Genomic DNA, 12,826 nt, shown 5'->3' with positions numbered 1-12,826 from the left:
GTCTGCATCTGTCTCAACACGGGGCTAGGGCCACTCAGGGAAGACAGAGGCACTTGTTTGACTGTGCTCTCCCCACACCAGCACTGGGCAGGCGTCAGGTTATGTGAAGCCACGAGACCCTGCTCAGGGGGTGGAGGAGCACAGTCTAAGGTCCCTCAGGGAGCCGGAGCTAGCTCAACTGTTTCTCAGGCTCTTGGGCCTCTAGGTGCCACTGTGGAGAGTTTTGAAAAAGCTGAAAACAAAGTTGAGGTACACAGGCTGGATTGGCTGGTGGCTGAAGAGGGAGAAAGCGGGAGAGAAGTTCTGGCTGTGCCCCGTGGGGATGGGGGTCTCGCTTGGTCAAGGTGGCTCGCTTGGCTTGCTTAGGTTGTTGGTCTCTGTGTCTGGGAACACAGAGAGGTCTTCAGCAGAAGATTAGACGCAGTTCTGTAGGCCAAGGCCTGTTCCATTTTTCCCCACAGTGAAAAAGAAGAAGAGAAACAGTCCATGGTTTTAAGATGTTTATTGTCATGGTGGAAAGTGGATGAGAAACTGTACCCCAGTTTTTTCATGCCAGGCCTGAGGTTAAATACCGTTTGCAGGGAGGAGTGTCTGGGAAGGAAAGTTTAATTGGCTACACCCCTCTGGCCTTTAGGTACCTCATTAATATGGAGATCTGTCTTGAGGCTAGTAACCTGTGGTCACACCTTCTACCTGTGGAGGGACTAAGGGACGTTGCCCTATGTGACTAAAGGACACAAATCTATGGAGGGCTGTGGCCTCATGTCAGGAGCCTGGAGTCTGGGAGCATGGCAAACACCTAATGTTCTTTGCAAGGGACCCTTTAGGATTATCTGTTGGGTCACCGGGGTTTCAAACCTAGGTCAACCAGAAATCAGGCTGCCTTTCACAGTCCTACAGGCTTAAGACCCTCACCCTAGCTGCCTGGAAGCCAGTCTTCCACCAGCAGCCTTCAGATGAAGATGTAGAACTCTCAGCTCCTCCTGCACCATGCCTGCCTGGATGCTGCCATGCTCTTACCTTGACGATAATGGACTGAGCCTGTAAACCAGCCACAGTTAAATGTGGTCCTTTATAAGACTTGCCTTGGTCATGGTGTCTGCTCACAGCAGTAAAACCCTCACTAAGATAGTCTCCTTATTTACTTCTTCCCCATCTCCCTGCCCCTCCTCTTGAGTTGTGTGTATGAGGCATTTTTCCACTGTCCATCCAGCTTTGGATAGACATTTATGCTGACCCCATTTACTAGTGTGTGTGAGGAGAGCAGCATAAACGCGGATCCGCAGGGATCTCTGGGTAGGATAGAGACTCCTATAGGTGGCGCTGCTGTGGCTGGGTCAGATGGTAGTTCTATTTGTGATTGTTTTTAAGGACCTTCCACTGACCCGGTTTCTGTAATGGCTTCACTGATTTGCTCTGGCACCAGCAGCAAGCACGAGTCCTTCCCCACACCCTCACGAGATTTTGCTGTTTATTTTCTTGACGATTCTTGATGCTCACCACTCTGACCTGGGGTGGGGTGATGGGATGAATCTCAAAGTTGTTTTAAGTAGTATCGCACTGGTGGCTAAGGGGCGTTGAAGACTTCTGAAATATTTACTAGCCATGTATGTTTCTTCTCTTTGAGGTCTGTTTATTTTAACAGTCCCATTTATTAAAACCGGCAGGATTTCTTTGGTGTTTAATATTTTGCAATTCTTTACATATTCTATATACTAACCCCCTGTCTATATACATAGCTCCTGTAAGGCTGGCAGAAGCTTCCCCCCATTCTGCAGGCCGTCTGTCCCTTTTGCCATTGGTTTCTCTTTGCTCTGTAGAAACTCTTTTTCTGTGGCTTGTTCTTTGATCAATTAGTTAAGCCATGGGGACAAGAGTCACATTAACATTTGACAACCTAACCCAAGAGGCACAGATCAAGACATACTGGGAGTACCTTCGCATTTTTGAGAGGGCTTTAAAGTTTCTTCTTTGTTTTCTGCCCTTCACCGTGTCTCCCCAAGGTTGGAACGACTGGATCCAAATGAAAGCTAATGGTTTTGTTAATATTTTAAAAGCATACCTTGAAATTCAGTGATTAAAACCATCTGGCTTTCATAGACTTTCTTCTATGACTTGTCCATGATTTTATTCTAGCTAATAGATTTTTTTTAAAGGTGGGACTGGGAAGGAGGTGAGGTTTGGAACGGCAGCAGTAAGAAGAAATGGCTTACCAAGGCTTCTGTGTGTGTGTGTGTGGTGGTGGGGGTAAATGTGACTGTATACAAGTGAGTATATGCATGTGTACATATGTGTGTGCTTGTATACATGTGAGTGTATGCATGTGCACATGTGTGTGCTTGTATACATGTGTGTATGCATGTGCACATATGTGTGTGTTTGTATACATGTGTGAGTGTATGCATGTGCACATAATGTATGTGTGTATGCATGTGCACATATGTGTGAGTGTGTGTGTGTGTGTGCATGCTCACTCCTGTGTTGGAGAAGGCAGAGGATTGGAAGAATAGTATGTATTCAGAAAAGCAGAATTGTTTTCCATGCGGATTCTGAATCTAGACCCTAGGATTGGGGCTCCAGAGCACATATAAGATCCTGCTTAGAATTTCTCATGTACCAGGTAGGGACAGCCTACCAGCACAGAAACCAGACTCATCTGTATGGCTTTCTGGGTTCCTGGCCTTGGAGATAGCAGGGATATTATTTGTATGCCTTCAAAGGTCTCCAGGGATCCTGGGGTGGAGATACTCAGGAAAGTACTTACTTTGCAAGTTCAAAACTCTGAGTTTGATTTCTAGGACCCGCATTAAAACTCTAGGCATGGGGGCATGTGCTTGTAATCTCAGCATTGGGGAGGCAGAGACAAGAGGGTCCCTGGGGCAGCCAAGCAGCCAGTCTTATTAGCCAGTCTAACCTAATTGGTGATCTTCAGGTCAAGGAAAGACCTAGCTTGAAGGTGGTAGACAGCCGTCCTGAGAATGGTACCTGAGGTCATCCTTCCTCTCTCCCTCCACACATGCACCCATGTCCACACAAACATAGACACAGAGAGAAACACAAGAGTCCCCAGAGTATCAAAGCAGCTCCATCCTTTGAACCGAAGTCCAGTCCAATTATTCACAGGCAATTGAGCGACTTTGAATAGCCACGGTTTTATAGGTGTCTTCCAGGTCTTTCTTGCTCAGTTCGGCAGTGACAGCCATGTGAGGGCGGCAGGAGAGTTTTACAGACAGAAGTGTCATGTGTATAATAAAAACCCTTAGTTTTAAAAACCCGAGATGCAAAAATTACAGAGTGAAGCTAGCAGGGGGTCGAGTTCATGAATGCTCGAGTTCTTCAGCTTGAAAGACGTAAACCCTTATACGTGACTTTCCAAACCCTACGGGAGGCTGACTCAGAAGAACAAATCCAACAGGCATCCGTTAAGAATCTCCTGCATTTTACCTAGGAGTTGTCAAAGGAGACTTAGAGAAGTTGTCTGAGACAGGTCTCAGGTAGCCCAGGCTGCCCTTGAACTCACGGTGTAGCTGAGAACGACTTTGAATTTCTGATCTTCCTGGCTCTACCTTCCAATGAGGGTTATAGGCTGTGTCACCATGACAACCTATTAGACTTAAAAAAAAAAAGTAACCCCAACTTGACAAATTTTTAGAAATTTGTTTGTAAACCATTAGCTGTAGCCATTAAATAATATCCAGTGGCTAATATGTCTCAAACCGTGCATGCTGTTTGTGTTCCGTTTTGTTCTGAGACAGGGTCGCGCAGTGTAGCTCAGGACTTTGAAATCACAATCCTCCTGTTGTAGCTTCCCAAGTGTGGGGATTACTGGCCTGTACCACCTTGCCCAACTATACATTGTCCTTTGATTATTTTTAAGTATTTTTATTGAGTTATGCACATGGGTGCGCGCGCGCGCGCGTGTGTGTGTGTGTGTGTGTGTGTGTGTATGTGTGTATTTACACACACGTGCACAAGCTCAAATGAATACAAATGCTACGGTAGAATGGAATTCAGGTCATCAGGCTTGTGACAACCACCTTCACCCACTGACCCACTGACCCATCTCACTGACCCCATATTGTTCTTTGTGCTCAGTGCCGGCTTGCCTCAATAATGAAGCTTTTATTTTTATGAAATGCTATTGCACTAACAGTAACAGAGGAACTGGCAGGGGATGCAGTTTGCTGATCTGCTTGCCTAGTATGCCCTAAGTCACCAACTGAGTTGTGACCCTCCAGCTCCACAAACAAGGATCTAGCTACATACAGTAGTGTCTAAATCCCAGTTGACTCTGACTTTTTGTGCTGTTTTTAAGGAGCGACGGAAATTTGGACCTTTGGGATGGAATATTCCCTATGAATTCAATTCTGCCGACTTCTCGGCCAGCGTTCAGTTCATTCAGAACCACCTCGATGAGTGTGATATTAAAAAGGTGAGTGGAATTGTGGGGGGTTTTATTTGTTTGTTTGCTCTCTGGTTTTTCATTATAGCCCATGGTGTGGAGGGAGCTAGCTGAGTTATCCCTGGGAACCTCTTTCTGAGGGATGGGTAATCTAATGATCGGCTATACTCACTCTCTCTCCTTTCCTAACCAACACACTCACAGTTGGCTACCCTCCACCGAAGTTGTGTGTCAGTATAATGATGAAACTTGGTGCTGCAAAATATAATCACACCCCTAACGCCACCCCTGGATACCTCAGGGCTGGGTGAGAAGAGAGATAACATCAGTCAGGATTACATTCTTTGATTTTCTTTCATTCCCTAAAAGAGAGACAGTGTCTGCTAGCCTATAAGGCAGTACTTTTTTTTGTCTTAAGTCCCATCCTTCACCATTTGAAAAAAAGATTTCTTTCTTTCTTACACATGTGTTTACCTGAGTGTGTGTAGTGTACTATGTGCATGCAGTACCCTTGGAGGCCAGAAGAGGGCGTCAGATCCCCTGGACCTGGAATTACAGATGGTTAAGCTACCATGTGGGTACTGGGATCCAAACTGCATCTTCTGCAAGAACATCAAATGCTGAGCTTTCTCCCCAGCCTCCCACTCCTGTGTGTGTGTGTGTGTGTGTGTGTGTGTGTGTGTGTGTGTGTGTGTGTGTGTTTTTAGTGTTAGAGATTGAACCCAGGGCGTCACATATGCTCAACAAGTGCCATATCCCTGAAACACATTTTCAACCATGAAGGCATTTCTTTCCTTTTATTGCATTTATTACTTTGTTTAGTGTGTGTGTGTGTGTGTGTGTGTGTGTGCACATGTGTTTGTCTGTGTGTCTGTGATGCATTTTTGTGAGTGCAGGCATTCAATGCACTGTGGCTCACATATAACAGCCGGAGGATGACTTTCAAGAACTGGATCCCTCTTGTTAGCTTGTGGGTCCTGGAGTTGGGACTAGGGTCCTCAGGCTTGGGTACCAAGTGGTTTTACATGCTGAGCCCCAAGAACTGAGCTCATTCTTCAACTGTTAAATTCAGCATATAAATAGCAACTAAAAAGCTTATTTGTTGATAGTACTGGGGATTGAACTTATGGCTTTTCACATGCTAGACAAGTTCTCTACCACTGAGCCACCTGTCAGCCCCAGTGGTCACTAATCACCTCAATGTAGACTTCCCAGTCTCCAAGGTGCTTACGTATGCAGGGCCTCATTTACCCCATCACCATCATGAGGCTGACACAGAAGGTGTTATCATGATGCCCATCTAAATGATGGCCACAGAGCCGGGAGTGAAAACCCAGTTGTCTCTGCGCTCACAGGCTGTGAAGGGAAATCTACATTTTCCAGCCAGTCAATGAGCCTCGTGACCAGTCTACTCTTCCATAAAGTAGTTGTAGCATCTTCGAGGCATGGACGAACTGGTATTTATAAAAACGTTCAGTAGAGATCACCCTGTCCCTCTATTCCTGCCCATAGTAGGCCTTCCAGATTACTAGAGACACTGTGGTAACGGTTCTGGAAACCATGGTGATGTACACCTGGGCTGGACAGAAGTCTGGAACCAACCATTTTATTTTTACATAAAATGACAAAAGGATAGTAAATTAAGGCCGTGGCAGCAGGATGAAAAATTACATTGTATGGGTTCCTATTCTGCAGCCATTTATCATGCCAGTATATACAAATAATCAGTACCTTGAAATGGCTGCCTTGAGAGACAACCAAGCTGAAAAGATAAAAGTTTAGCCAATAAGTAAATAAAAATAAGATTCAGATATCCGTAAGTATCCCCACTTTAATTTTACTCAAAATGTTTTGTTTTGTTTAAAAAAATAGCTACGAATAGGAGAATTATATTGCTAGTGTAAGATTGCTAAGAAATTAGTGGCTATTTCGAAGCGGTTTTAGCTTTTACAGAATGAGACAGCGCAGGATTACATTGTGGAAAACGTTCAGGAATAAATACCTTCCTATTTGTTCTCGTACGGAATCTGGGAAAAGCTACTGCTAGGAAAGACCATTACAGCCCCATATGCTTGATTTTTGTTAGGCATCACTTCCTGCCTCTCTGCAACACTGTGGCATTTACTGTAATGAGAATTACAGGTAATTACAATCAGAGAGAAATAATATCTTGTTTTTTTTTTACTTGACACAACCCATAGCCAACTTATCCATCAACCCTTAATATTGTAGGTTTTTCTTTGGTGGATGAACTGGAGCAGTTCTGGCCTCGTGGTAGTGAGCTATTCCTGTGAGATGAAGAGTAATTTTTCATGCAGCTATCTGAGCTCCATCCTGGTGCTGTGACAAACACTCTTATCAAAAGCAACTTATGGAGCAAAGTTTACCCAGTTCATACTTCCAAGTCACTGTTTGTCACCGAGGGAAGTCAGGGCAGGAACCTGGAAGCAAGACCCATTGTGGAGCCCTGCTTGCTGGCTCACTCACAAGCTCAAGCTTAACTGGCTTCCTTACAAAGCCTAGGGACCCCTGTGTAGGGAATAGCACCACCTATAGTGGTCCCTCACAGAAATGCCCACCAATCAACCTGATAAAGCCATACTCAGCTGAGACCTTTTTCCTCAGGTGCTTCCAGCCTGGGTCAAGTTGATGGCCAATGCTAAGATAACAGCCCAGCTGGCATTCCCTTTTCCAGAACTTTCCCCATGGAGACCCTAGCTTCTTTTCCTATGCAGGGCGTGTCGTGGAGTACAGTTCGGTACATGATCGGAGAAGTGCAGTACGGTGGCAGAGTGACAGACGACTTCGACAAACGGCTGCTTAACTGCTTCGCTCGGGTAAGTCAGTTTGGGGGGGGGGGGGAAATCGCATGAAGATGTATTTTACTGTGCTTTCCACTATACAAAATATGCACTTTGTTCTTTATTACGTATGTGTGCATGTGGCTACCTGCATGTGAGTGTGGATACCCGTGGAGGCCAGAAGAGGATGTCAGATGCCCCTGGAGCTGGAGTTATAGAGGAGTGTGTGTGTGTGTATATATGCGTTCGTGCATGCATGCATGCACGTGTGTGTGCTGGGAACCAAACTCCAGACCTCTGCAAGAGCAAGAAGTGCCCTTTATCATGGAACCATCTCCCCATCTGAGGAATCCTTTTTGTTTACAGTGGGCGTCGCAGGGCTGGGGGATGACACTGGAGGGAAGCTCCTAAACAGAACTAGCCAAGAATCCCTTCTTTCTAACATGGTGCCCTCACACCCAATCATAAACCAGCCACCAGCCATCCCAGAGGGCCTCCCGAGGATTCTGATTGCCCATCTCCTCATTGCGCTTAGGTCATGTTCTCTGTTCTCCAGAGCTTGTCAGGAAAAGACTGGCCATCTCTCTGTGCCTCTTCCTCTTGGGTGCAAGGCAGAGCATGAGTCCAGAGCTAAAAATAAATGCTGGGGAAATACATGTACTGTAATTTCAATGCTCTCGTCTTTTCCATTAGAATAAACTACTGATGGTGGGTGGGATGTTAGGGGTTCCCCCCCCTCTTTTCCCCAATAAACTCCACATAGAGTCTGTGAGTAGATATTTTCTACAGAATATTATTCACTAGCAATGATGACTTTACCGTGAAAGATAACATAAATCAACCCCCACTGGAGACAAATTCTTCTTAAATCTCTTTATGTGTTAAGGAAACAATACGCTGCATTTTACCTACGTGGGGAAAAAAATCAGATACGTGAATAATTTACAGTTATTGAATTCTTTATCTTAGGAACTCTGTCAGCAGTTTTGCTTCAGCACATTTTCTGTCTACTTTTCTTCCTTTCCCCCTTTCTTTCTCTCCTTTTCCTGCTCCTCCTCCTCCTCTATTTCTTTTTGGCATAACTTAATTAAAATCACTACAAAGCTATCTCCTCAGAACCTATTCTTTTCCAGTGAGAGACAGAAAGGGGGTGGATCTGGAGGGGAAGAAAGGGGAGGGGGAAGCTGGGAGGAGTAGAGGGAAGGGAAGCTATAATCAGGGTATGTGGTGTGAGAAAAGAATCTATTTCCAAGAAAAGGGAAAAAAGAAAAGAGAGAGAGGAAAAACAATCACAGCAAAACATACAAACTTCAGGAATAGTTTGGCAAACTGGAGGTTGACCAGATACCCGATTTTTTTTTTTTTTTGCTTTAACTGTTTTCTGTTAAGTTGCACATGGAAAGTAGCAGGTACTGGCAAGGATACATAAAGGTAGGAACACCAGTGCTCAGAAATTAAGGGCAGACCTCTCAGAGAGCAGCTTGGTGAGACTGACAGAAATCCAGCAAAAATAGATGTCAGAACATTTCAAGGAAAGGTCTACAGATGTGTAAGTACCAAACCGTGCATGGTAACATTGTGTGTCGGGGGTGAGGGCAACCGTCTCAGGCTGTTTTTTCTGGAAAGAGACTCTGACATGGATCTCTCTGTTCAGATTTCCCATCCCTCCCCACTCTCCCATCTATGACCTTAGCTGAGGTAGCTCTCATCTGCCAGGGCAGTTCCTGGGAAGACTCTATACTGTGAGTCCACAGGAGCCCGTGCTCTAGCCAGCTAGAGGGCTGAATGCATGGGTTCTGAAGGAGGATGAGATGGTGCCTCTCCGCATGCTAAGACACTGAGGTGTAAGTGTCAGCACGGTGGCTCCTGCCCCTCACCCCTGTGTGGCACAGGCTAGCTGCTCTTGTCTCTTCAGCCCCATGATGTGACTGCCCGCCTTCCAGACCAGAATCCTGTTCCCAGATATGCGTTCCAGAGATGTTCTCAGAATAAATATTATCCATAGCATAGCTTGAGGTGTTGAGGGGCAGCTTCTGTATCTATCACAGGAAAAAGACCACTCACTGACAGTGCATAACACAGAAGAAACAGTCTACATGACATCCTGCATAGATTTTGAAGACATTTGTTCGTTCAATGAAGAGGGGGGTAGAAGGAAGAGAAGGGGTTGTGGGGGGGGATCTACAAAGTAGGCTGTGTATATTTCACAGGGAGAAATACATATCCAAGGACATACATTAAATACATGTAAATAGCCTCAGGAAGTAGAGTGTAGGTGACATGAGAGCTGAATGGAGAAAATCTGAAGTAAAAGGGGGGGCTAATGTGTGAAAGTAATCAATAATACATGAGAAACGTACCTCCGTACCTGAATTCCAAAGAAAACAGATACGTCTTAGTAAGTAGCTTGTTTTTTTAATAATTGCAAAGGTACCTACAATTGGAGGATTTTTAAAGACTTATTCTTATTTTTAAAATTATGTGTGTTTAAGGGGATCGAGAGACGGCTCAGTGGTTATGAGCACTTGTTCTTCTTGTAGAGGACCCAGGCTTCTTTCCCAGCACCCACGTGGTGGCTTACAACTGTCCCTAACCCCAGGTCCAAGGGATCTTATGCCCTCTAACGTCCATGGGCACACATGTAATGATGTAGTGTAGGAGCCCTTGGAGGCCCAAAGAGGGAGTCAGATCCCCAGGAACTGGCACTAAAGGCTGCTGGGAGCCATGCCATGGAAGCTGAGACAAAGATATGAAGATTGCAGTTGGCCCATATCTCCAGCTCCTTATTTTCCCTTTTAATTGTGTGTGTATGTGCGCACATGCATGCACATGTGTGTGAGTGCAATGACCAAGGAGTGGGAAGAGGGCATTGGAGTCCCTAGAACTGGGTTAGAGAAAGGCTGGACACTAGATCCCCTGGAGCTGGAGTTACAGGCAGTTGTGAGCCTCTCAGTGAGGGTGCTGGCAAGTGAATTGGGGGTCCTCTGGAAGAGTAGCAAGTGCTCCTAACCACTAAGCCACTTCTCTGGCTCCTCCATACAATACGTTTAAATGTACAAAACGTGAATGAACCGTTGCATGCCACATGATATGTTTACTCATGGGCTCTCTACCCCATGGGTTACGCTCCCAGCCCCCCTAGATCTTCTGACATAAATCGTTCGTATTTGTAGGAGGTATTTGGGCTCCCGGTGTTTATCCCTTACACACATTACTTGTTGTAGTTAGATTTTGCAACCAATACCTGTATTGATCCACACGCACACGCGCCCGTTGGTTTCTATGTTGTCACGTTCCCCTCCCCCCTCCTGATAGAAAGAAGGTGTTCTAAGCCTCGGGGCAGGAGCAGATGTACGTGGGCAGGGCTGCTGGCACAATGGGGGCTTTGAGAATACTTTGTTCTGACCTGGTCTACGTTCAGAATGAACAAGAAGTGGGAGTCTTGGCTATGGGGTGGTGGCAATTTAAAGACGATTAAAAAGTGAGCACAAGCAAGGGAGAAGAAATGAGACCCCCAGTAGATGTCCTCTACCATCCACTCCAGAAGGCGAGCCTCTCAGGAGCAGCCATATCTTCCTGTTCTCAGGCTGGCCCCTGCAGCACTCCTGATACACATACATACCTTGCACAGAGGGGTCTAAACATCTAAGATGGAATCCATTGGGGTTGGCTTTTACTGACATCAGAACACACCCTGAAACTTAGGTCTATTTAAAAACCACAACACATACACATCAGCTTTTTTTTTTTTTTTAAACCTGCATTGGCTTCTAAAACTTCAAGGTCAAGGACACTCCCTTCGTAGCCACCTCCCTTCCACATTTTGTCTTTGCACTAAATACTCCCCACCTAAGAACCAGAGCCCAGCTCCAGGCAGAGCTGAGAGCCACCCCGCCACCTGACCAGGTGGATAGCTGACCCAGGAGCTTAAGTAGGGGACAGCTGCTGCTTCTCCTCCACAACCTCTTCATACCCTGACATGGACCACCCGGGGCCATAGAGGACTATTAAATTAGACCTCAATCCTCTTCCCAACTTTCTTTCTCCACAACTGTGAGCTGACCTGTGAGAAACTCAACTTGAGTGGTGTCTCAGTCACATGAGACTTGCTGGTCTGGGCACAAGGCTCCCTTTCCAAATCCCAGTGCAGTAGACACTCCCCCCCGCACCTCCCCCCCACCCAAGTGATGACAGCTCTCACCTGCGATTCTTGTCCCATGCTTGTACCCCTGACTGGCATCCCTCCCGACTTGGGGACCTCAGAGTCTGCAGTTCCCTGACCACTGACAACCTTTCCCGAGTCCCTCAAAATGCTAAGCCACACCTTTTAAAGGTCCCACCGAAGTCCCAGTGGTTTCACGAGCTCCCGTAATTCTACACCCAGATGGTACCAGTTGCTTTCCTTTGCACGTGTCCGGATCTCTGCAATGGTTTGAATGAGGAATGTCCCTACAGGCTCATGGATTTGAACACTTGGTTCTCAGGAGACGGCGTCGTCTGACTATAAAACCTTTAGAAAGATGCAATTTTGCTACAGGAAGTACGTCACTGGGGGCGGGCTTTGATGGTTTATAGCCTGGCCCTACTTCCTGTTATCTCTCTCTGTTTCCCTGCCCCCTCTTTCTGCTTGCTGTGTATGGATGGAGTGCGCTCTCTGCTTCCTGATGACCTTACTAGACTAGCCTCATGCTCCTGCTTCCATGCCTGCTCCACCATCATGGACTCCCTCCCTCTGGGACTTTAAGCCGAAGCAAACCCTTTTCTTCCCTAAGTTGCTTTTGGTCAGGGTACTTCATCATACCAACCCAAAAAAGAGACTAGTAGACTAATTCCGTATTTTATTATAGTCTCTGGGTGCCTGGTGAACCTCAGCGATCTGGGTGTGTCAAATCCACATACTTAGACATATATACATAAAGTAATGGGGAACTACAAGGCTAAGCCTCATTCTGCTTCTGTGCCTAAACGTGACCCTGTCCCGCCACTTGGTGACGTCATTTGTTAGATAACAAATGTGCCATGGACCCGAAGCTCTCATCTCAAGATATTGTTCGACGTCATTTGTTAGATAACAAATGTGCCATGGACCCGAAGCTCTCATCTCAAGATATTGTTCCTGCAACTTAAGCCGCCCACACCGCTAAACAGCTCGTTTGTCTTCCAGGTGGCTGTAAACGCATGGCACCATCTTCTTTAATAACCTGAGATTGCTCCCCACTCTTAGATTAAACTCTACTCCTCACCCCACACCCGGTCATCTGTCACGGGACCCTTCTCGGTCTCCCTCCCGTCCCCCTCCTACAGTATGATATTTATTCTAGGCTTCACGGCATCCGTCAGCCCCACCTCACACCTTGGTGCCCCCTTACTCTGTGGTTTTGCTAGCATGGTCTCTCAAGTTGTGCCTAACCCAATAAATAAGCAAACAAATAAATAAAAAATAAATAAATAAAAACACCAATCTACCAATCAATCAATAATCAATCCTCTCCTTGCACTCTTGTCTCAAAAAAAAAACCCTCTTCCTTGATGAGTCCTTACCTGACATCCACCTGGCTACCTTTCCTGCTGCCCTAAGCCTTATGTGCACTTTGCTTACTTTTCTGTCCTCCTGGCTCTCTCC

General features: G+C 46.0%; 1 protein-coding gene across 1 annotated transcript in view; it reads left to right on the top strand.

Moving 5' to 3' along the window:
• Dnah8 (dynein axonemal heavy chain 8) overlaps positions 1-12,826 on the top strand; it is a 237,184-nt gene that overhangs the window by 186,404 nt on the left and 37,954 nt on the right. Inside the window, exons 85-86 of the mRNA XM_034524086.2 lie at positions 4,316-4,432; positions 7,138-7,239. Coding sequence (XP_034379977.1) covers positions 4,316-4,432; positions 7,138-7,239 — 219 coding nt within the window. The remainder of the gene's footprint in view (positions 1-4,315; positions 4,433-7,137; positions 7,240-12,826) is intronic.

The sequence above is a fragment of the Arvicanthis niloticus genome, chromosome 20, assembly GCF_011762505.2.
Source record: "Arvicanthis niloticus isolate mArvNil1 chromosome 20, mArvNil1.pat.X, whole genome shotgun sequence".
Classification (NCBI taxonomy): domain Eukaryota; kingdom Metazoa; phylum Chordata; class Mammalia; order Rodentia; family Muridae; genus Arvicanthis; species Arvicanthis niloticus.
Note: the sequence above shows the minus strand (reverse complement) of the source record. Positions and strands in the feature narration are given on the sequence as shown.